This window comes from Dermacentor andersoni, chromosome 4 (genome assembly GCF_023375885.2).
Source record: "Dermacentor andersoni chromosome 4, qqDerAnde1_hic_scaffold, whole genome shotgun sequence".
In the NCBI taxonomy this organism is placed as follows: Eukaryota; Metazoa; Arthropoda; class Arachnida; order Ixodida; family Ixodidae; genus Dermacentor; species Dermacentor andersoni.
The window spans coordinates 202,992,215-203,014,483 of record NC_092817.1 but is presented as its reverse complement, the minus strand read 5'-3'; the positions used below and the strand labels follow the sequence as shown (position 1 = coordinate 203,014,483).

The 22,269-nt window shown below is 47.1% G+C and overlaps 1 protein-coding gene across 1 annotated transcript in view; it reads right to left on the bottom strand.

Annotated features, from left to right (window-relative positions):
* Positions 1 to 22,269, bottom strand: part of LOC126538510 (adenylate cyclase type 3-like) — a 385,015-nt gene that overhangs the window by 117,024 nt on the left and 245,722 nt on the right. Inside the window, exons 6-7 of the mRNA XM_050185368.2 lie at positions 15,418 to 15,477; positions 3,415 to 3,503 (exon numbers count right to left, since the gene is read on the bottom strand). Coding sequence (XP_050041325.1) covers positions 3,415 to 3,503; positions 15,418 to 15,477 — 149 coding nt within the window. The remainder of the gene's footprint in view (positions 1 to 3,414; positions 3,504 to 15,417; positions 15,478 to 22,269) is intronic.

The following is a 22,269-nucleotide window of genomic DNA, read 5'->3' as shown; positions in this document are numbered from 1 at the left end:
GGATTATCGGCGCAGTGTCGCGCGCTGAATGCTGGGGCTCTGGGCGGACGCGGCAGACTGGGAGGCGCTGGTGCGAAAATGCGCTCTAGAGCGTGAAATATATATATATATATATATATATGTGTGTGTGTGTGTGTGTGTGTGTGTTTGTGCGTGTGAAAGCAATAGTCAGCGGTATAGTGCAATAAAATAATGAGAAAGAGAATTAGAAATAAAAATGGCTCTACCAGGATTCGATCTAAAGCCCGGCACTTTACCACTACACGGCGCCGGCACATGGCGCGTCCATAATAATTGACCCTATCAATACCCACGCGCAGGTTTAATTTCGCAGAGACACGTCTCGCACAGACATGGTAGACGCGCTATCGCCCCGCAACTAAATCTTACGTCTGTATAAGATAGAAACAGTTGTTTTCCCTATTCAATAGTATGCAAGGAAGTGCAATAACACTGATTTTCGTTTTCGATTGGTATTTTAGCATCGAAAAAGCACTAAATGAAACGCCGACCCTGGTCGCTGTATGAACTGTTACTGCGATTTTGATTGCCGTTTGTTGTTCTACGCGCAAGGGAAATCTAACAATTTCTTAGTTCAACGATGCATTTCAATCTACACTTCTGTCTAGTCGCACCCTTCAGCGACAGCACATATACGTATGTTTATAACGCGTCACATCGGCGCTCATCGCTTCTTGTGCTCACAAAGCAGATACAAAAATATAGTTTATTTAGGAACACCGATGCGAAAGCTGAAATAGAGTGATTTATTTTTGTTAGACTTGTTGATTCCTGAGCCCGGATGGGTCAATAGCGTGTAAAAAGGCTCGGCTGGTACGCTAGACCTAAACCCAGGTGGAAGGGAACAATCTTGGCGCGGGCACCCGGCGAATGCTAAACTGTGTGTATTTGAGTCTCAGGACCTTTTATAGATTATGTTTTAGTCCACTGGGGAAAGTGGAAGGGCATGAATTGCCTCAGCTTTGTTATCGGTGTGACAATATCAATCAGCAGCGGGATTCCTGGGGGTCCGTACGTTCGAACGCGTCTGGGCGACTTCTGGTTTTCGTGTCGACTCCACAACACTGCGACAACGGCGACCACTCGCAGTCATCGGTTGCGTACAACACACTAAAAAACAAGGCGTCATCTGCGTTTTCCTGATTTCGATTCAAGAATATAGCTATCCGCCCAGTCAATCGGGTATGCAAAAAATAAACGTGATCCTCACGGTCAAATATATATGCATGCATAAATAAGGCAGCTCACGCACCTTTATTCCAAGTTGCCACACGAAATAGACGTTTATAACCCCAAGACATAGCGTTATTTAGGACAGGAGACCAGTATCTAGCAATGAAGTTGTATAAAGCATTGAATATTCAACCGCGCCTATAGTCAGTGCGTACTGGCACCAGTGCGGCACAAACGCAACCAGCGCAGTTTCCAGTGCGAGCGACCGATATGCAGCGTGAACCATGCAGCGCGTGTTCAGCACAAGCCAGTGCGCGCCCTGCGTCATAGAAATGAAACCAGCGTATAGTTCAGTGCGATCCAGCTCTTATCCAGCGTTCTCAACAGTGTCCCAATGCCTCCCAGCGAGCGCCACGGTCTCCAGCGCAATCCAGTGTCAAAAAATTAGCAGTGGCTTAGCTCGGCTATGCCAGGATATACGTAGCGAAAGCTAAGGCATGGTTAGCCTTGGTTAAGCTTCATTGCAAGTCCAGGTTAGTCTGGTTGTCTAGCTATGTTGCGGCGTTTAGCCAGTCGTTCGGCGCGCTGTTCGTCTGTTTCCTGGGCGATTCGTTTCCTCTTCATCTCATTCCGATGTCGATTCCAGGCCTCCTCCTGCTTATCAGAATTGTCGCCGTCCATACTGCCGCCTCAACTGTGGTTGCGGCGCACGCGAGCTCTCCTTTTTAATCCTCCGACATGTTATCAGGCATGCGACGCAGCTGGCGAAGCGAGCGGAGGCGAACGTAATGACGAAGAACGCGGTGTGACGTGGAACGTGGTGTGACGTCATGTGCCTCCTCGGAGCGCGGCCACGGCGAAATCAAAAGTTCGCGGCCAGTAAAGCTTTCGCTTTAAAACGCGCTGGTTTCCCACAGGAAGACACTGGAAGACGCTGGTTTTTTGGAACAGGGAATACACACGTACATCAGATCACATCACATCCCTGTGACCTCACTTACGCTATGGCACGGAGTAAGACATTTAGGAGGTGAAACTCCCGTCAGCGCGAGCGAGCGCGGGCGACCAGATAAGGTCACAATCGTTGTATGCGCCGACGGGGCCGTATACAGTGGCGGCGCCATGCGGCGCGTCGTAGAAGCCGCAGCGAAAAAAAAAAAAAAATGCAGCGGCCGGGCAGGCGGCTCCGGCGCGCTCTCAACGGCGGTAATTTCTTTCCAGGCCGCCAGGCGCCGCCACCACGATAACGGCTCCGCGGGCATGTGACTTTTTCTGGTCGCCGCAAACAGCGGAGTTTCCACTCCTAAATGTTTCTTGCTCCGTGCGCTATGGTAACCTGTAGAACCAAATCATTTCTTTATCAAGTCCCCCTCAGCTCGTAATAACGACTTGCAATTCGCCTCGTTCGATCATTTTTTTTAATTGGATTTTATTCCAAGCTTACTTTTGAGCTTCCAACCATTTTATTTTTATTGATTTTGACTTACCACACTTCTGGTGGTGCGAGTTTCCCTCGCTTTCATTTAGGTTTGTTTCATTGCCGAGAGATTAAAAAGATGCCGTTTCGTCGTCGTCCGTAGTAGCACTGGCTGCGAGCTCTTTATTCTTGTTCACAGTAGACGTGTTATGCTCTTTCGGTTTCTAATAATCATCGCGTCGATCATGCGCGTTACGAGCATTTTGACTTAGCTTGCCCACGAGACCAAACAAAGCGCGTGCATTTCGAAATTTTCGCTCACTGTTTCGCGCGAGGCGCCCAAGCACAGTCATTCGACGCAGCGCCCAGCGAAAGCGTCGAGGTCCGCTTCACGTTCCGCTCAGACCGAAGCAAGCCCCCGCGCGCGAGCCCCGATCCGCCTTCGATACCACGATGGCGTGAACGCGCTTCGGATGTTTCTGTAATTGCGCAATAAAAAAGGCCTAACGACGCTCCAGTTTTGTCGCCAAGTGCAGACATGAAAGCAAAACAGCAACGCGCTGTGCAAGAACGGCAGCAAACTTGACGAAACACTAGCGGCCGTCGAATCTGCAAACTTTTGAGTCTATGCAGTTGGTGCTGCTTCCTGAATATTGGGCAAAACGCGAACGCAGAAGAGAGCGCGTGCTTTGGATCATGTGCCTCGCAGGAGCGACCCGCCAGTTGCTTGCGTTCGTGCTATAGGAAACAAGCTCCGTCTTAGCTCCTTGCCGGCTCGAGAGGAGCAACGACGTGGGACTCACTTTTCGGTGTCCCTCTCGAGCAGTTCCCTGTGCAAGCGACGCCGGTACTCCTTTTCGTCACTCGTTGATGCCTCGGTGCCTGCGCCGCCCTGCGTGTACCAAAGCATTGGTTTTTTGTCATGACCGCCATCAGAGGTCTCGTAAATAACCTTGGTCACAAATAAACTCGTACCATGTTAGAGCCAAAAGAGAGAACGCGATTTCTCGATTGGTTTTGATGCGATCATAAAATTAGTACATGTCAACTGGTGATCGTTTGTAAGTATTCACTCGTTGTACCGAAAATACGATAAGAACTATTCACCGTCTTCTCATCTAGGTGATCTCAATCCTCTTTCTAAATGACACACTGCTGTTTCTGCAACTGATCTAGAAACACCTTGCCGAACAGCTACTTAACACGTGCTAAATGTCATCCACTAGGAACCGTCAGGAACTACACATATCTGCTTTCATTCTCGGACTAATATAGATACACTTTTGCCTAGGACAATACAACTACGGGATCAAATACTCGGCAATATCCTTAATGACCCGGAATATTCTGATCTATACTTGAACCTTCAACTGCGATGCCTTTTACCTGTTTAATTGCTATGACACTGTTTCCTAGAACTCCGCGTATACACCTACTCACGCGATAGCTTTGCTAACGGGCTGCACTGTGGAAAAGTAAAAGTAAGTAAACAACATATATAAACAAATAAATAAATGTACAGCGCAGTAAAACAGGTGAACCAAATATCCCGCTGACTTGCGCATGCTATGTTTTCGGGATTTCAGGGGCACTATAACGTAAAACTATTCCAATATATTTCAAGCGAATCTACTGGCGTCAAATTTGCGTAACCGCCGACGCAAGCTTCAGGCGGTGACCAGCAGGGTTGTCTGAACAGAACAATCAAACGCTCTCCTCGTTTATAGGAAGTTATTTTGTTGTCTTTAGAAACGAATAACATTGCCTACACTGAGCGGCTTGTCTTATCTAATTGGCTCACAAGAGACGAGGAGCACGCTCAAGTGGAGAGGGAGTCCATGTGGCCGAGCCAGTGCACTGAAAATCGATAACTGGATGAAGAAGGTGGTGCCGGCGTCTGCGATTGGTCCGCTTTCCCTTACTTAGCTTGCGGTGGCTCGTCGACAATCGCGGCGGCATGCAACGGAAGCTTAAGAATGACGCTAAAACGGATCCTCAGCAAAGAAGAGTTGGCAGAACGACGTTGTAGACGTGCCGAAAGTGCTCGAAAACGTTACACGGCCACGCAAAAAGTTTATTACACGCAAATAAACCCAAGCTCTCCGGCAGCTGCGAGTAGCCAGTGATTGAGCGAAAGGCGGCAGCCATTTATTCATTCCTTTCGGAACGGGGCAGCCTGCGGCTATTCAGAAGAAAATTCAGTTTTGTTCAGCATATTAATGCATCTTTAACTCGTACAGATCACTTTGACGCGGTGAGTTCTTGCGGTTTTGTGACGCCGTGTGAGAGGCATGTGAAGTGGGTGCAGCCCGAAAACTTTTGACCAATAGCCGAGGGCTAATAGCGAAAAGGTGTCGAATCAGAAATAACTATTTTGTTTCGGATCAAATCATGCATAATCAGTGCGTAAACGTCATATCAGATGGGGAGCTATCGCGGTTTTCGTGACGTCGCGTGACAGACAGGTGAAGTGGGGGTGGTCCAAAAAAGTTTTTGAGCAATCGCGCAGGGCTGATTCCAGAATTGGAATCGAAAAAGGTTGGAATAGTTTTACGTTATAATGCCCCATGCTTTATTATTAAGTTTATGAACTAATGTTAATGTGTAATAACTTTATTCATATATTATTTGATTGCGATAGCAAATATATGGACACTCCAGGTGCATTTATGCCGCCTCCATCGCCGTGATGTTCCGTACAAATTCCAAGGGCGATAGCACCGCCGCCGCGCGCCTTACGCACTATGTGCGAGTGAAAAGGCTCGAGCAGAGCAGACGATCGCGGTTCAATCTCGCCAGCGCGAAACGGAGGAAAGTGGGGAGGAAGCGCGCCGTCTTCCATGGCGCGCGAGGCGCCCAACGTGGGGAGGAGGAGGAGGGGTAGTGTTCGACTCCAGCTGCAACTGCTTATGTTGCGTCTACGTGCGGTCGCGTGGTCGTATCTTGAGAGCGATCTGCGCTGGGGGCAAAGTCTAGGTGCATCGACAGCTCATACCTTTATGCGTGCTGTTTGTTCTAGGCGCTCACTTTGCATTGGAGCGATATACAGCACGAAGGTCAATTCGCTTGCTGCTGCTGCCGTGCTTCTTCCTGCTAGTATTTTGACAGTCAGGGTCCGCGGTCATCGAGTGTGATGTGTTCATATTTGCTGTGCGCGCTGACATGTTTCCTAATTTAGTTAGCAAGCGAATGTCTACAAGTTGATACGGACGGATAAACTACTATCCTTACTTCTTATGGCTGTCTGCTAATTTGCAATCACAATCGATGATTCGCCTTTAGGGCGAAACTGTGACATTTTTTTCTATAGAAAAGCGACATGCGGTAGGCGGAAGCACCTCGATTTCAAACCTGTCGTATAGCACCATTTATTAACCCCTTGACGTACATGGGACGCATGTTTCGCCGAATTCGAAACACATCTCAATAGACATGTTTTGCCCCTACAGACCTACTGAGGGCTAACTTCCGCTACTGCGGAAGTTAGCTTCCGCTACCGAAATATTTTATTTCAATTGATAACCCTATGACAAAACACCGATAAAACGTTGCTGGAGTCGCGCCACAACGGGGCGCTTTTCCGTTGTCGAATTCAGTACTTGTTTTGCAGAGTTTTGTAATCAATGAAGGAAGATAATGTGTGGAATGTAAAGCGCAATGATAAATGGTCCTTAATAAAGCAAGATCCTTGAATTTATTCTGCAACAAAATACTTTTTTTTACAGAGAAAGAGGCATAGGGACATAGCTGTCCCAATGTAACGTGATGGAACGCAGAATGTCAATTGGAAATGTTCGCTTGGAGGGGGGGGGGGGGGGGGGGTACATTTATGTTATAGCAGCTTGAAATGAATAAATTTGCATACTTTTCTACGTTTGCGTCTGACCTGGTTTAATTTAGATAAAAGCTTTCATTCTTCAAAAATTCGGCAAGGAACAGCCACAGTCATCCCATAGCACACGTTATCACCCGATCATCTGCCATAAACACTTCATTCTTCCGTGACGCAATAACCCATTGGAACTGTCTCCCGGAAGATATCGCCTCATGCACTCACCGTAAATCGTTCCGACAAATATTAACTAACTACACTGCTTAATTACCGATCCTACTCACCCTCACTCCAACACAATGTTCCCCTTTTTCACGATTGTTCCTGGCTTGTTTTTGTTTATTGTGGTTTCTTTAGTGCTCTGTACATTTGTTCTAACATTGTCGCAATGAATAAAGCCCTCCCTTATGTAATGTCTCCGGGCCTTTAAGGTGAAAATAAATGAAAAAAAAAAACAACAACCACAACAACGCAAATTGCTCGTGTTGGAAGAAACGGTTCTATAAGATTTTGTTTGATGACGAGTCTGCTTTACAGCTTGACAAGGAAGATTTTGACAACGTTGGTGAAGAAAGTGTCGTAGAACACCCACAGATGTCAGAATGTTCAAAGCAACCGAAAACGTGAAAGAGAGAAGGTGTGCCAGCCAAACATCTTGCATTTATGCTCCCCCCAAAAATTATGGGGTTTAACGTGCCAAAACCACTTTCTGATTATGAGGCACGCCGTAGTGGAGGACTCCGGAAATTTTGACCACCTGGGGTTCTTTAACGTGCGCCTAAATCTAAGTGCACGGGTGTTTTCGCATTTCGCCCCCATCGAAATGCGGCCGCCGTGGCCGGCAGCCCAACACCATAACTACTGGGAAACCACGGCGGGTTTTGTGCTCCCAAAAACTACCTGTGCCGTCGAAGGGTCATCTAACGGAAGAAGACGTCACAAAAGCGAATAAAAACTCATCCTCGTGTGCAACGCAGCGAAATACAGTGCATTCCTCAGTACAAACAACCGACAGATCTTAAAACACTAAAAATATTTTCTGTTGTTATGGAGTTGGAGAGCTTCGTAAAAATGCTTGGAAAATAACGAATTCAGTATGCTGAGCAAAAGGGGAACGTCTTCATAACATCGGCACAAGAAATCAAGGCCTTTCTAGCTGTCAACCTACTGATGAGCTATCACCTGTCATCTCAAAAAGATAACTTACGAAGTAGACTGAAAGTCGAAAATAAAATACTACCTCCAATGTTCTTTGAGTTACTGGACATTGGAGTAAACAGTGTCCAGATCATGTTTGTCAAAGTGCAAGCTGAAGAACACACTATGCCCGCTATGGAATCCCTGCAGTTCTGCCAAGCAGTCGCACAGGCTCTTATCGATTTTCTTTTAGCTGAGAGTGGAGCAAAAGTCAAGAACAGATATGCAGATACAGAAGAATGTGCGCAAGACAAGAAACTCCTCCATACCAAATTGCAAAAACTCCCGCTCGAAAGAGATGCATGGATTGTTCCCACTAAAAGCTCGAACATCGCATATATACCCATTACAACATTTGCAATGTTGACTTGTGCTTCCCTACCGCAATAAATTGCTTCATGGAGCGTTGCGGTGGAAGCAGCTAAGAAGCCCACATAAATGTTCGGCTCCCTTAAGGCACATAGGCACACACATGTCCGAGGGAATAACACATACGAGCTATCAAAATATATTTTTTGAAAAGTGCTTCATTATTGTTTGGACGGTCCAAATAAAAAAAATATACATTGATAATTTCTGGTCTCACTGGTTTAGTACTTAAGGGGGTTATGACTGCCTTCCTGTACCTGCCCATTAGTTCTTCATACTACATTTTTTTTTCTGTCATGGAACACAGCTTAAGAGAGAAATCATAAAGTTGCTGCTTTACGGCGGGGCGCGCAACCATCTGGTTATGGGAAGTTAGATTACGTCGCATGAACTCACTTTGGCATTCTGAGTACTGGTGTCCGAGAAGAATGTATGACCGCGGTCCTAGAAAATAGTGCAAGCAACCGACACCGAGTTGCACCATCAGGTTAATGTTTCTGTTCGTGTCGAGAGAGAGAGACAATAAACTTTTATTTGGCAAACAAGTAGGAAATTTTCCTCAATGAGTGGGGCCCTCAGACCAGAGCTCCATTGCCATGCGCGATTTCGTGAGCCCACTGGATCCGCCGTTGCTGTTCGTGCCGGCTTGTACTGAGCAGCGCAGACTCCCGAGAGGAAAGGGTAGGGTTGGGTATAGGAGGAACACCCGAAGGGTTACGGCATTCCCATGTGGAGTGGTACACCGTGCGTTTGGCCCCATAGTAGGGACAATAGGAAGGGTATGTGGTGGGATGAAAGATATGTAGCATGTGGAGACAAGGAAAGGAACTGGTCTGCAGTTGCCGCCAGGCAGCCGCATCTGCCCTATTAAGCGAAGGATGAGGAGGGGGATAGTTATGGCGGCCTTATCGGTAGTACTCGAGCGTCGCGGTGTATAGCGTAGGAGCTCTGGCGGTGCGTTGTCTGGGTTGGGCAGCTCTTCCAATGGTGCCCGGCCAGTCAGACCTCGGGCTACCGCATTAACGCGTTCATTACCAGGAAGAAAGGCGCGTCCAGGTGTCTTTATCGACGGGTTAAGAAAAAGAAGAAAAGTTGACAGTCACTTTAGCATACGCTAAAGAGAATGAAGGCGATAGCATGCTCGCTCGTGAGACATTCATTGCACTACATTTTCCTTCTATTGCCCGGTTACTTCCTATTACTTGTTTTCTCCCACCAAAGGCCGTGGGTTCGCGTGCCTTAACTCTGCCTTAATAAACTGTGTCTTAATTTACTTCACCCTAATTAACACCAAGGATCGTGGGTTCGGTGCATTAATTAACTCTATCTTAATTAAATATGCCTTACTAACTTTGCCTTAATTTACGCCAAAGCTAATGGGTTTGACTCTGGTCCTTCGCGATGTCGACTGGAATCCAACTTGGAAATATGGCCACTTTGTCCATGTCTCCAAGCGGGTTCGACTCTCACCAAGGTCGAGGTTTCGACTCCCATCAAAGGTGGTGGGTTCCGCTCTCGACCATGATAATGTTAATTGGAATCCAACTTGGAGATATGGGTGGTTCGCTCATATGTCGAAGTGGGTTAGACTCCCACCAAAGGTCGTGGGTCTTAAGAGGAAGCTTTAGCTCGGGCCCAACACCGACGCGGCCTATTCAAATGCATGTAAAACGCAAAAACGTTTTTCTGAGATAACCCCTGGATCGATTTTAATGAAATGTGTTGCATTTGAGAGAGAAAGTTAAATTCTAGTGACTGTTGCAAGCGGAATTTTGATTTAGGGCTTCAATTTTCTTTAAAATATTTTCAAATATTCCCCCGTTTGAAAAAAATAGAAGCACGAAGTTTACAAATTCATAGCTCAGCATCAAGAACAGATATCGCGGTTGTGTAAACGGCATCCATTAGATCATTCAAAGCGGACAAATTCGATATGTCATATTAAAGCTTACGTGAATTTGTTACTTTGGTTACAATGGTTTTGCAAAAGCTGTATTTCCATATTACTAACGTCTCTTTATATTCATGTATGACATATCAATTTTGTCCGCTTTAGATGTACTATTAGATACAATTCACAGAATTGTATTATCATTTTTCGTTGTTGAGTTAAAGAGTTGTAAACTTGACAGTTTCGTTTTTTCAACATTTGTGATTTTGGCCAATATTTAACAAAACATTTACGATCTAACTCGAAAATTCGAAACCAACAGTCACTAGATTTTAAGTTATTCTTTTAAATGCAGCAAACCACGTAATATTCAGTGCAGTGGTTGCCGAGAAAAACGAATTCTCCTTTTACCTGTATTTAGATAGGAGCACCCGAGCTAAAGCTTCCTTTTAAGTAAATTCTCGTTATTTAACAACATAGGTAGCGGATCGACCGGCAACAAAGGTCGAGGGTACAACTCCCTATGAATTTTGGTACTATAGCGCCGCACATAATATTTTTCGTCTCATGAGCCGTCTAAGGCTTTCGCGTTAATAAACAAAGAACCAGGGGCCGAATACAGAAAGGTTTTCATTCGTACGTGCTGTGTCTTATTCGCTGATCGCCTTCGCTAATAATATGTGCTACATATACTAATATGCTCTATTGGCTGGCACGAACGCTTTTAGCGAAAGAACGTTTTGTGAATACGGGCCTAGGATATTTTGTCTATTCCTGCGGCTCCGAACTCGTTTGTTGGCTCAAAAGCGACCTCATCACTGTCTGTTCAATGAGCACACGATCGTCTTCTAGCGTTAGAGTATTCCTTTTGTGGAATCAGGAATTCGTACACGGACGCCACTACTCGCAGAGGGCGTGAGTCTGAAATAAGCTCGCACAAACTGGAAAGCGCTAACGTTGTGCCATAGCTCGGTGCAACGTTACTAGACTAGTTTCAGTTGTCGAACTTGGTGGCGCTGCCTGAAACCGCCACCCGCCAGCGCCTTCGTAGCGCTGCAGTCGCACCCAGCTTCGCTTCCTCACTAGCGGGCTACGCGGACGAGCCGGATGAAGCACGCGGTGCGCTTTTCGTGTATACTGTGGTCGGTTGTTGACGGCGGATTTCAACAAATGTCATCCGTGAAACTGTAGCCTTCTTCGCGTTTGTTAAGGATATCGGCAGACGAAGCCGACGTGCTGCGTTCCTGGCTGCACAAGAGGCACGAATCTACAGTCGCCCTTCTGCACCTACAGCTATTTTCCGCTATCTTGGTGGCTACGTTGTTAAGAAGGCTTCCAAGTTGACTGACTGCAGTGACGGCCATGCGACTTTGGAAGCTGCATCAGACGTTCCAGCTGCAGCCATTCTCACCAAACTTAGGTCCTTAGATTATGTCTGGAGTCCTAGCATCTATGCTGTCAGCCACTGAAAGTGTTACAGAACGGCAAATAAAGTCAAACAAGGTGTTTGATGACCTGTTCTCGGCCGTGTTAGAAGAGCTGTAAGAGAATACGTTGAGTCGTGTTGGGTGTCCCTTGCACCTTACGGAACTGAGCGTACGTATCATTAAATTTTATTTAGTCACGAGCATGCATATGTAAGGTTGCTGAAACAGCGGCGGGGTTTGAAGTAAAGGCAGCGACATAACGTGCCAAACAGCTGTAGGTGGAGTTTGTTTCCACGTGGGCGCAAAGCGTTTGTCTATTTTTTTTGTGACAGTTTAGATCTTAGATGTATACGTGAGTCATACAGTTGTTTTTGACTTCATTCAATTTAATAAGGCATTGATTAGTTCACAAGAAAGTTGGGCTGACATTTTTGCGGATAATAAATTTCGTCTCGCCAGCCGGCCTAGAATTGCCTCAGACCAAAGTGATAATTAAGCAAGCAAAAGTATCGAAGAAATGTGCGAAGCTGATCTAGGTTAAGCGCGAAAGGTTAAGACGACAGTAAGAAACACACGACACCTAGATACGCAGCTTGTGTGCTTCGTCGTATGCGTTTCTTCCTTTCGTACAGTTTACCCTTCTTTCAGTACGAACCAGCTACCCCTATAAATGTTATTGTTGTAGGTGGATACCGCTTTCACATGGTATCACTAATTCGGACAAGGGAGAACGCCACCGAGCGTGAAACACGCACAAGCTGCCTGTCCGCACGAACTCAAGCCTGCGGCGAGGCGTCTGCAGTGCAGCTCGATGGAATGGCGCGGCCATCTGGCTGCTGTGAAAGGAAAGCTGACAGCGGCGGTAAGCGCACGGGCAGTTAATTTGACAACTGAAGCTAGTCTGATAACGTTGGCTTGGTGTTTAGCATGCACAACTTCATATTGGTACGACGACATGAGTGCGATCTCCAGTGTCAACGTCGAGCAAAGCTTTTTTTCTTCGGTATGTGGAAAAGCTCATGATGAGGAATGCGCCCTTGTGTCAACGCCAACAGAAAGCAAGGACGCAGGCAAGTACTGTTCAACTGCGCTTGTCATAAATCACACCAGAAAAGGCTGTTCGTAACAGATATTTTCTAATTGTTAAGCATTTCTATGCTTACCCAACGCGAAAGCCCATCCGTGCGTGCGTCCTGTAAGACGATCGCTTTCAAGATGGCACCCGCAGCAGCGAGCGAGTTCACCTTGGCTCTGCCTTTCGCGTCAACATCAACGAAGCACATGCCGCAATCATCCCTTTCGCAGACTGCATTCAAGATACGGGCCCGCGCGTCTCTCTTCAGCGCTGAGTAAGTGGCGAGAACACAGCGCGCGAAGCTATCAGCAGTCGGCACTCCCGGTCTGCATCGCAGATCGCTTGGAAAATACGGTCCGCGCGGCCGTATCATACGCCGGCAGAGTCCGTTTGGTCACGGCTCATAATGGTCCAACGCGGATGGATAGCGCGCTAATGACGGCTTATAATGATCGGAAGATCATCAGCGCACCTGGCGCCGCCACCTGAAGTACTTTGCTTGCGTCATCATGCACTTCGCGCCGCCGTTGACACCAGTTCGTATTATCCCAGCGCTGTTGTTTACACTGGTCGGATCAAGTTTCGTAACATTAACGCGCGGCTGCGTGGAGACAAGCAAGTGGCACAGTGCTTGCGCATGCTTAGACAACGTGCAGAGGAGTTTCTGCCATACTTTCTTTTCTTTCCGGGTCGATGTACAGGCATCTTATGCTTGGACTTTCTGAAAGATCGCGATGACAATGTATGCAGGCACAGGGTCCATTGCGATCGAGAGTTACGTAAGTGCCTCGCTTTCCACCAATTTTCCGGTAAGACAGTCTCACGTCGGTTTACGGGCCTTTCATAGCCTGAACTTGGCTCTAGCTCAATGTGCCAAAACAGACCATATTATTTCTTTTTTTTTTTGCTTAGCAACATAGCCACAATGAAGAAGAATATAAGCAACGCTTCCAACCACATAAAAGAGAACACCTGTGGATTGTGCGCCTTATCCGCAGAGTTCCCACTTCGTGGGACGCCACTCTCGTATAGAACGCGTTCGAAGAGCGCGGCGACTCTGCCCGCAAGTGCGGCTCTTTCATCCTGGACTGAGGCTTTCGTAAGCGGAGCCGAAAGCACTTCGGGCGTTTTCAAATCCCTCGACGCGGGCCGGCAAGAGATGGCGCGCGCATCCGTCTTGCTTAAGCAAATGCCCGGCGGGAATAAGGCGCAAATGCAAGGCCGCTGTGTGCGCAATCAATAAATCAGTACGCACCTTCTTTTGTTATCGCTGTTCTTGTTTTCTTTTTTTTTGCACATATTGAAATAAACTGCTGCCTGGTGGACCGCAGATTAAAGTCTGCGCGGGTGTGGCTTTTCTTTGCTTTACGCTAAAATAAAGACGAGATATCGACTCGCCGGAATGTTAGCTGGCCGAGGCAAATTGTCCCGGAAGTTACTTGGTGCTCGTGCAATATGAGAAGAAAAAAAAGTCGAGTGTCGTATCTAAAGACATCATGCAGTGATGCTCGTATGCATCAATATACATTTGTTTAGAAAAAAAAACAGCATTTTCGACCGTAATGCGAGTCATCGATTGCGATAGCTAAGTATTGGACAGCTATCCGAAGTAAGGATAGTAGTTTTTATCATCTGTACAAATTCATCAACAGTCACTTACTGATTAAATCAACTCGCATGGTGGCACGTGCACACAGAAAAACACAAACACATCTCACTCGATGATTCTAAATTGATTTGTTCTGACAATGGCCTGCCGTCGATACAAGCTAGCGCAGTCGCTAGCGTTTTTCTCTACACATTGTATCGAGGACAGTCGCGCAAGATGTGCCTATATGTCTCCTCGAGACCACACTCATCACAGGCAGCGTTGTCAGCCTTTTCAATGCGGAATGGAAACGATTTTGCAAAGGCTACTCCTAGATACACCCAGTAAAGCAAGGTAACATCGCGTCTGCTTAGTCCTGGTGGGATGCAGAGGTGGAGCGAAGAGTGCTAGACCACGATCTGGTTATGAAGCACGACGTCGTGGGAGTCTACGGACCAATTTCGACCACCTGTTGTTTTTGTAACGTGACCTAAATCTAAGGAAACCAGCGTTTCTGGATCTCGCCCCCACTGAAATGCAATGACCGCGGCCGTGACAGAATCCGCCACCCCCTTTCCCTTCCGCCGTGTGTAGGGTAGCAAACCGGACGCGCGTCTGGTTAACCTCTCTGCCTTTCCTCTTCTCTCTCTCTCTGGCAACCTTGAGCTCAGCAGCGCAGTGCCAAAGTCTATGGTCTACCGAGACAGGTGCACCATTCTGACAATCTAGAAATTCTCCATTAAGCACACTTGAAAGAAAAAGCAAGGACGTATAATAAAAACCATACATTGAATCAGTTTTAGCTGCTAAGGTGTTCTATTAAAATCATTTTTTAAATTAATTTGGCGATAAAGAAAGTTTTTGATGATTACTGGTTTATATGAATTCCACTGTTCCCGTTCTTGAATTTCTTGATAAAATCTCAGGGCTCATATGCCCATGTGTCGTCAGGCTCCTGCATTCACCTTGTTCACGTTTTGCTCATCGTCTTGAATTTCCATCTCGCGCATTCCCCGTCTTTTCCATGTGTCGTCACGTATTTCAAAGTACTTTTTCGTGCATGGGTCCTTTTGGTCACGAAATGTACTTGAAACTTGCTAGGTTGAGTCATTCGTTCCTTCAGCGTGCAAGAAAGCTCTTCCTGATCGATGAACAATTATCTAAATTCGAGCCTACTCTGTCGAAATTCAGCATGTCACGGCAAACTGGGTCTTGAAGTTAAGAACGGCCTGACCCCACAGATATTGTTCTTGCACCTTCTATGCTTTACCAAGCCTCATCTAACGGCAATACTGGTCGTTTTCGTACCACACGAGCATAATTTGCGTCTTCTTGAGCGTTATTTTATTGAAATATTGAACGAACAAACGAACGAACCAGCAAATGAATGAATGAATGAATGAGAATAACTGTTTTAGTCAGCTCACCGCGTTGGGCACCTGTCCGTCCTCCAGCTGCTTGCCGTAGTCCAGTGTGCCCTCCGGGTACTGCGAGAAAGAAAGAAGGCTTGTAAACGCCGTTGCAGAGCCTGTGACACATTCTTCTACTGCGGTACCTGTTGTAGGACGAGCTTTGGAATTTGAATATAATGGGGGGCACGCGCTGTGTGCAGGCTCATCGATGATATTCTTATTACTCATGCTCATGGTGAGTGGTGAGGGGCCGTTATTGGAGGATGAAAACCGCTGTGGCTGGCTCATATTGATGGGGTACACCTTAACTATGTTGTGGCGGTAAGGAAGCCGAGAACAAAGCGAAGAGAAAGAAAAAGAGAAAAATTGGAAGGGAGCGGCGGAGGGTGCAGTTATTTGTAGTGGATCATATTGTTAAAAACTTAAGTTATCCTTTACCCCAACCCATTCCTTCATCTTAAGTAGTTTTATCATATTAAAGGGCCCCTGAAACGGTTCGGACAAATTTTGTAGACGAGTAGGGTACAGCTTAAGTAGAATATTCGCACCACAATTTAAGTGAAGCGTTACGTATTAACGGAGCTACAAGCGATTAGAAGTTACCCTCCTCCCTAGCCATGCTTTTCCTCCTCAACTCGTTCGCCGAGTGAGCGGTGCTAAGCTCCGCCTTCACTGGCTTGCGTCACGATGCGACGTCACATCGTCTACTTCCGGTTGTTTTGGAGCTCGCCCCCGCCCGCGCGAGACCTCGCCGCTAGCCGCTTGGCCGTCGACCCCAAGCGAGAGCTATCGAAGCAGCGTGCGTTGCGAGCATTCTGTCGTAACGCCGAACGTATCTTGTATTCCGGTAACCACAGGCAAGCTGGTCATTTCGGCAAATGACTGGAGGCATAAACTCAAGCTGATGAAGGAACTTTAGCGTAGACGTACGTGAGCGGCCTGATCGGTCTGCACGGTCCATACACTTGTTGGCGCGGCGCCTAACCAGCCAAACAAAGCGCTAATATTGCTCTAACCAAGTGTAAAACATTTTAAACGTTTATAAAAAACAATGTGTTGATGATTACACTCCTGCGAAAAATACACACCAGCAGCAAAGAAAATACATTTCGTTGCTGCTACTGTGTATGGTCGAGCTCTGTGCCACCAGGTGGCTGCACCGTGCAGACCATTCACATTTGCCCTTATTTCATGGCTCATCCCGTTACGGCACAGTCAAGCGGCCAGACTCTGTCCCCTTGCGCTTGCGTTTGCCCTAATACCGGACTCGCGAAACGCTATTGCGTTAGTAATCTTCCGGTGCAAAGTGACGGCCACAAACGCGCAAATCCTGGCGCCGATCGGATAGCGGCAGTCCGATACGCAGCAGCCAGTTCGCTCGTACGCTGTCTTGCAGAGGGACACGATGTCGCAGCTTGACATATTGCCAGTCTCTACGTTTGCAGTCCACAAGGCAACAAAGTCGAATCATAGTGCTCGCGAAAAGACTAAGACCGACTCTGACCGCGGAGCTCTCATCAAAATGGAGTACGTTGTAACACAAGCAGACGACACTTGCTGTGTGCCGGCAGTGCTTAAGTGTACTGAAATATTTTCTTGTGCATTCACTTTATGTTACTTTTTTTTTCATAAAAACAAATTAACTAACATTCCAACTATTACGAAGATCATTTGTTTACCATAAAGTTGGAAAAATTATCGATCACGCGCCCTGGTCAGCCAATCGGATAGCTCGCCCCAATGACGTCGTATGGGTGATTTCGGTCATATGGGTAGGGGCGGCTTAAAATTCCGCCGAGCAGTGCGCTGCGATCGGCAGCGATGTGCATTTTTAAAACCTTATGATAAATTACACGCTTTACGTGGGGCACTTAGATGTGTCAATTAATGATCAGAAGGACCTACTCTAACGACTCAGTACGTTTGTAGAAAATCGTCAAAATCGTTTCAGGGTCCCTTTAAAGCTTTTTTAAATATTTCTTCTTGTTTATGCAAGACTGACTATTTTATTATATTAACACACTAATTTGCCTAATTTACAATCGATTTATTTCATATTTTTGTTTATGTTCTTTGCCATCACACTTCCACCCGAATAGCGGCTTGTCAAGCCTTGTGGGTTTTTGCCCATTGTTAAAGGCATCTTCACCATCACCATCATCATGGTCAGCTCGATTGCGCAAGACTCAGGAGTGCGTGGAAGTGGAAGAGAAAACAAAAGAAAACAATGAAGGAAATAAGGAGGCTGGGAAATAAGTAGCGAAGAAAAGAGAAAATTAAAAAGCAGACTGTAGCCCGCAATATGCCATAATCGGGATCGAGGCGTCACCGCTGCTGAAGTTGTCGCAAACCCACATTATAGAAGTTCTCTAATCTTGTCGACGTACATCGAAGTGCACCGTTAATAGCGCGGTAACGTTTTTTCTGTGTGTGTGTTTAAGCAGTTGTAAGATGGAAGAAGTCGATTAGTCGGCAGGAGCTACAAGCAGAATGCATCGCATACTGAACATATACTCCGCAAAAAGCCAAGAAGTCGCAGCCCACGATGCGAATAACCGGCAAGGGAGCAAAGATTTACGACACAAATGACATTTGCAAGATCTCCTAGTCCTCTGCTGGCGCCACCATTCCCCAAGCTGTCTATTGAATCTGGCGGTGACATGGGAAACGCAGCCTGCGGGAATCAACAGCGGACCGGCGAGCATTTCGGCGGTTCTCTTTCATGGGCATTCAGTTCGGTACTGTAACCTATCGACAGGAAACTCAGGACGGAATAAAATAAGCTACAGGATGAGTGGCACAATCGAGGACGATGCGACTGCCCAGCTTGGCGGGCAGATGTAGATGATGATGATGATGATGATGATGATAACTGACATCCCCTTTGAAACGTGGCGGGGACAAATGGTCACCTAGCCTGCTCGATTAATCAGGCACGCTATACAAGTCTTTCTTTCATTCTAGCATTTTATTGCGATAGCCAATATATGGACACTCCAAGAGCATTTCTGCCGTCGGCGTCGCCGTGAGGTTCCGTATAAAGTCCAAGGACGCCAAAATGGTCACCGCGCGCCGTATGCTGCGTGAGCGAGTAAAAGTGTGCGAGAGTGAGCTGGCGATCGCGGCTCGATCTCGCACACGAGGAAGCGTGCCGTCTTCCGTCACGCGCAAGGCTCACGGGGGGAGGCTATGGAAGGGAAGGGGCGTTCTACTCTGAGCGGCGCGCGCGCGCCAGGCCTGGGCCGCTGCCATTTGCAGCGTGGACAAGGCCCGCCGTGGCTAGGGAGTGGGAGGGGGGCGTTCTACTCGGAGCGGCGCGGTCCGCCGCGCGCACCTCCCCGGGTCGTTATACATGTCCTCAAAGCTATCTGCGACGTGCGCAATCGGTCGCGCGCTGTGTTTTCGCTTATTTTGCGTTGATGCGAGTGGCAGCACGAAAGTCGATTCGCTCAATGCAGCTGCCGCGCTTACTCACTCCAGCATCTTACGGCGAGTTTCCGCGGTAATTGAGTGAGATGTGCTCATGTTGGCTTGTGCGCGCGTAGCACCACGCTTGTTCATTTCGTTAAGATGCCTGTGTTTAAAAATTTTTGCGGCTGGTAAGACTACTATGCTTGCTTAGTATAGCTGTCCACTAATTTGCTGTTGAAATCGATGCTTCGCCTTTCGGGCGAAACTGCGGCTGTTTCTGTATACATCTTAACTTTTTTTTTCTTCCTCAGAACTTCTCCTTCAACCTTGTACCGCTACCCATGACTGTAACGGATCCGGCCGTATCAGTATTCTACCTGCCTTTTTTTATGAGTAATATAATTGTATCTTCCTTATTTCTACTGTTGACCGGTTGATGCTTACGTCCATTTATATCCAAGCGCTTCTGGAAGGGGCACGGGTGCCTACGGGTCTCACTGGGTGAATTCCTTCACATTTTATTAGGATGTGCTGAGTATTCACCTGATTTTCGCTGCAGCATACGCAGACCTCATCTTGTTGCGAATATTTGCTCTGGTATGTTTTTGTCCGTAGGCAACCGATTCGAGCCTCAAATAGCAAGGCACTGCCCTTTGTGTTATTGTACACATTCTCCCTTCAAATTTTTTTTTCTTCTCGTTCTTGCAAATCACCATTGTGTTTTTTGATTCCATTCTTTGCATACAATTCGCTGCCTCTGTTTCTCTTACTTTCTTTCTGAGGACTGCTGGTTGTCTATTTACACTTTCAATAACCCTGTACTTGATTTACAACTTGCTTTACCTCTTCCTCCATTCTGTGTCCACTTCTTCGTGTACATATATTTGTGCACTTTAGCCGCCCACTTATTTCTATCCGTTTCCCGGGACTTTCTTCAACACTAATTTTGCTCTGCATTTCTCTGACTTCAATATAGGCCCCACCCATGTCACCCTGCACTGCCTCATTTGCCATTCGCGCTTTTACCGTGGTCTCCCAAAGCCAACCCGCCTACCGATCGTTGGTTAACTTCCAGCCCCGTCAAGATATCCAATTTTTAGCACTGAACGGTATTTACGAACGTTAGCGCTTGCACCATTACTCCGTTCCAGATTCCACGCACCACCTCAGATTTATTGTAGCACGAAAGTGCTCTATCTCTTATTATTGCAGCATTCCGCTCCCTCTTTATTTTCACGCTGTCTTGGTGGGTGCTTGAGTAAGTTTTTCGTTCGTTTATGTATACGCCCAGGTATGTATATTGCTCGACTGTAGGTATAAGTTGCTGTTGAATTTATAACAAGTATTTTTTCTAAGACATCGCTTGTATTGTCCGCTAGTAGCACTATGTCGTCCGCATACATCAGTCCGGGGACCTTCTGTTGCACCATTTGTCCATTATGTATGTACGATAAATCAATCTCTAATTCATTGTTTTCCCGTAGTCATTCTGTGCCCTTAACATGAAGCGTGAATAGCAATGGAGACAGAAGGAACTCTTAATTTAGTCCTTGGTGAATTTCCACCACTTCACTACATTTTCTACATTACGATACAATTTGCACTCTGTTGTCTCTATATATCGCTCTCAGCCGCTCCACGAAATCGTCACCTATGTGTCCCACAATTCACTGTTTACGTAGCCGTAGGCTCCTTTTATATATAGAAATTCGATTCATTAAGGTCTATTCTGAGCAACTGAAATCTCTGTGCACTGAGAGAGAGAGAAAATAATGCAGAGAAAGGCAGGGAGGTTAACCAGAGGTAGTTCCGGTTGGCTACCCTGCGCAGGGGAAAGGGTTAAGAGGGATAAAAAGAGAAACCGAGTGGAAGGGGGAGATAGAAAGAAAGGGAGACAAGCACGAACAAAGCGCGTACGTACACTACAGAACGGTAGGGGGCGGCATTCTTAGAGTCTGTCGTGAAGCCCCGTAGACCGCAAGAACGTTACTAGCGCGAGTAAGGCCTTCAACGCGGATGTTCTTTCGGAGCATTGGCCTAAAGCCTTTAGTTCTGAAAGTGGACGATTGTCCAGCTGGTCCAGTACCCTGCACACCACTTGTCTCTCAGCACTGTATCGCGGGCAGACACAGATAATGTGTGCGAGCGTCTCGTCGATGTTACATGTGTCGCACGTGGGGCTGTTGACCATTCCGATGAGGAAAGCATACGAGTTCGTAAAGGCAACACCTAGCCACAGACGGTAGAGCATGGTCTGTTCACGTCGTGGTAACCCAGGTGGGAGGTGCATCCGTATGCCTGGAGACAACGAACGCAGCCGACACATGGTGAAGACATTTGAGTCCCACAGGAGCAAAGTACAATCACGGGAGATCAATCGCAGCCCAGCCGCAGCGTCTGTTCGCGAAAGCGGGATGGACTCGTTGACCATTTTCATGTGCAGATCGGGCGGCTTCGTCGGCTTGGTCATTCCCGCTCATGTTACAATGTCCTGGAAGCCACTGAAAGATTATGTTGTGTCCCTTATCATAGCTTTGATTATATATGTGCCGAATTTCTGAGGCCAGTTGTTCATTGGGTCAGGGGCGCATTGGGCTTCGTATGCACTGAAGGGCTGCCTTGGAGTCACTGAAGACTGTCCATTGTTGCGGTGGTTTCTGCTTAATGAAATCAAGTGCAGCACGGAGCGCCGCGAGTTCTGCACCCGTCGATGTGGTCACACATGAAGTTCTTAATTTGATTTCCTCAGATTGTGCCGGGATGATGACTGCAGCAGCAGCGCTGTTGAGTTTTACTGAGCCATCTGTGTATACATGTTTCCGGAATCTGTGCACGTTGTGAATGTGCTCCAAGGTTGCTTGCTTCAAAGCTTGCAATGGCGCTCCAGCTTTCTTTCTGACTCCTGGAATTGTCAGTTGCACTTGCGGCCGGTGCAGACACCACAATGGATCTGACAATCGTGAAGTGGGCGTAAATTCTGATGGCAAGTACGACTGATGCCTTACAATAGTTTTAGCAAAAGTTGAAAGTGGCCTTTTTGCTGGCAAGCAAGCAAGATGGTGTGAGGGAATCCGAGTCAGGTGTCGGATGTGCGCTCTCAGGACATCTGTATCAATGTAGACTGTCAAAGGCGCGTCTCTGGCTATGGCCACTGTCGCAATCGATGACGTTGTTTTGGGAAGACCGAGACAAGTCCTGAGTGCTTGGGCTTGCACGCTCTGGAGTTTGCGAATATTCGTAGTACAAGTATTACCTATTACAGGTAAGCTGTACCGCAGGAAGCCCAAAAACAGTGCTTGATATAGTTGCAACATTGACGGTACTGTTGCGCCCCAGGACTTCCCGCCGAGAAACGCAAGAAGGTCCACAATGGCGGCCAAACGCTTTGTCATGTACGAGATGTGAGGGCTCCAAGACAAGTCTCTATCAATGATGACGCCAAGAAATCGGTGCGTT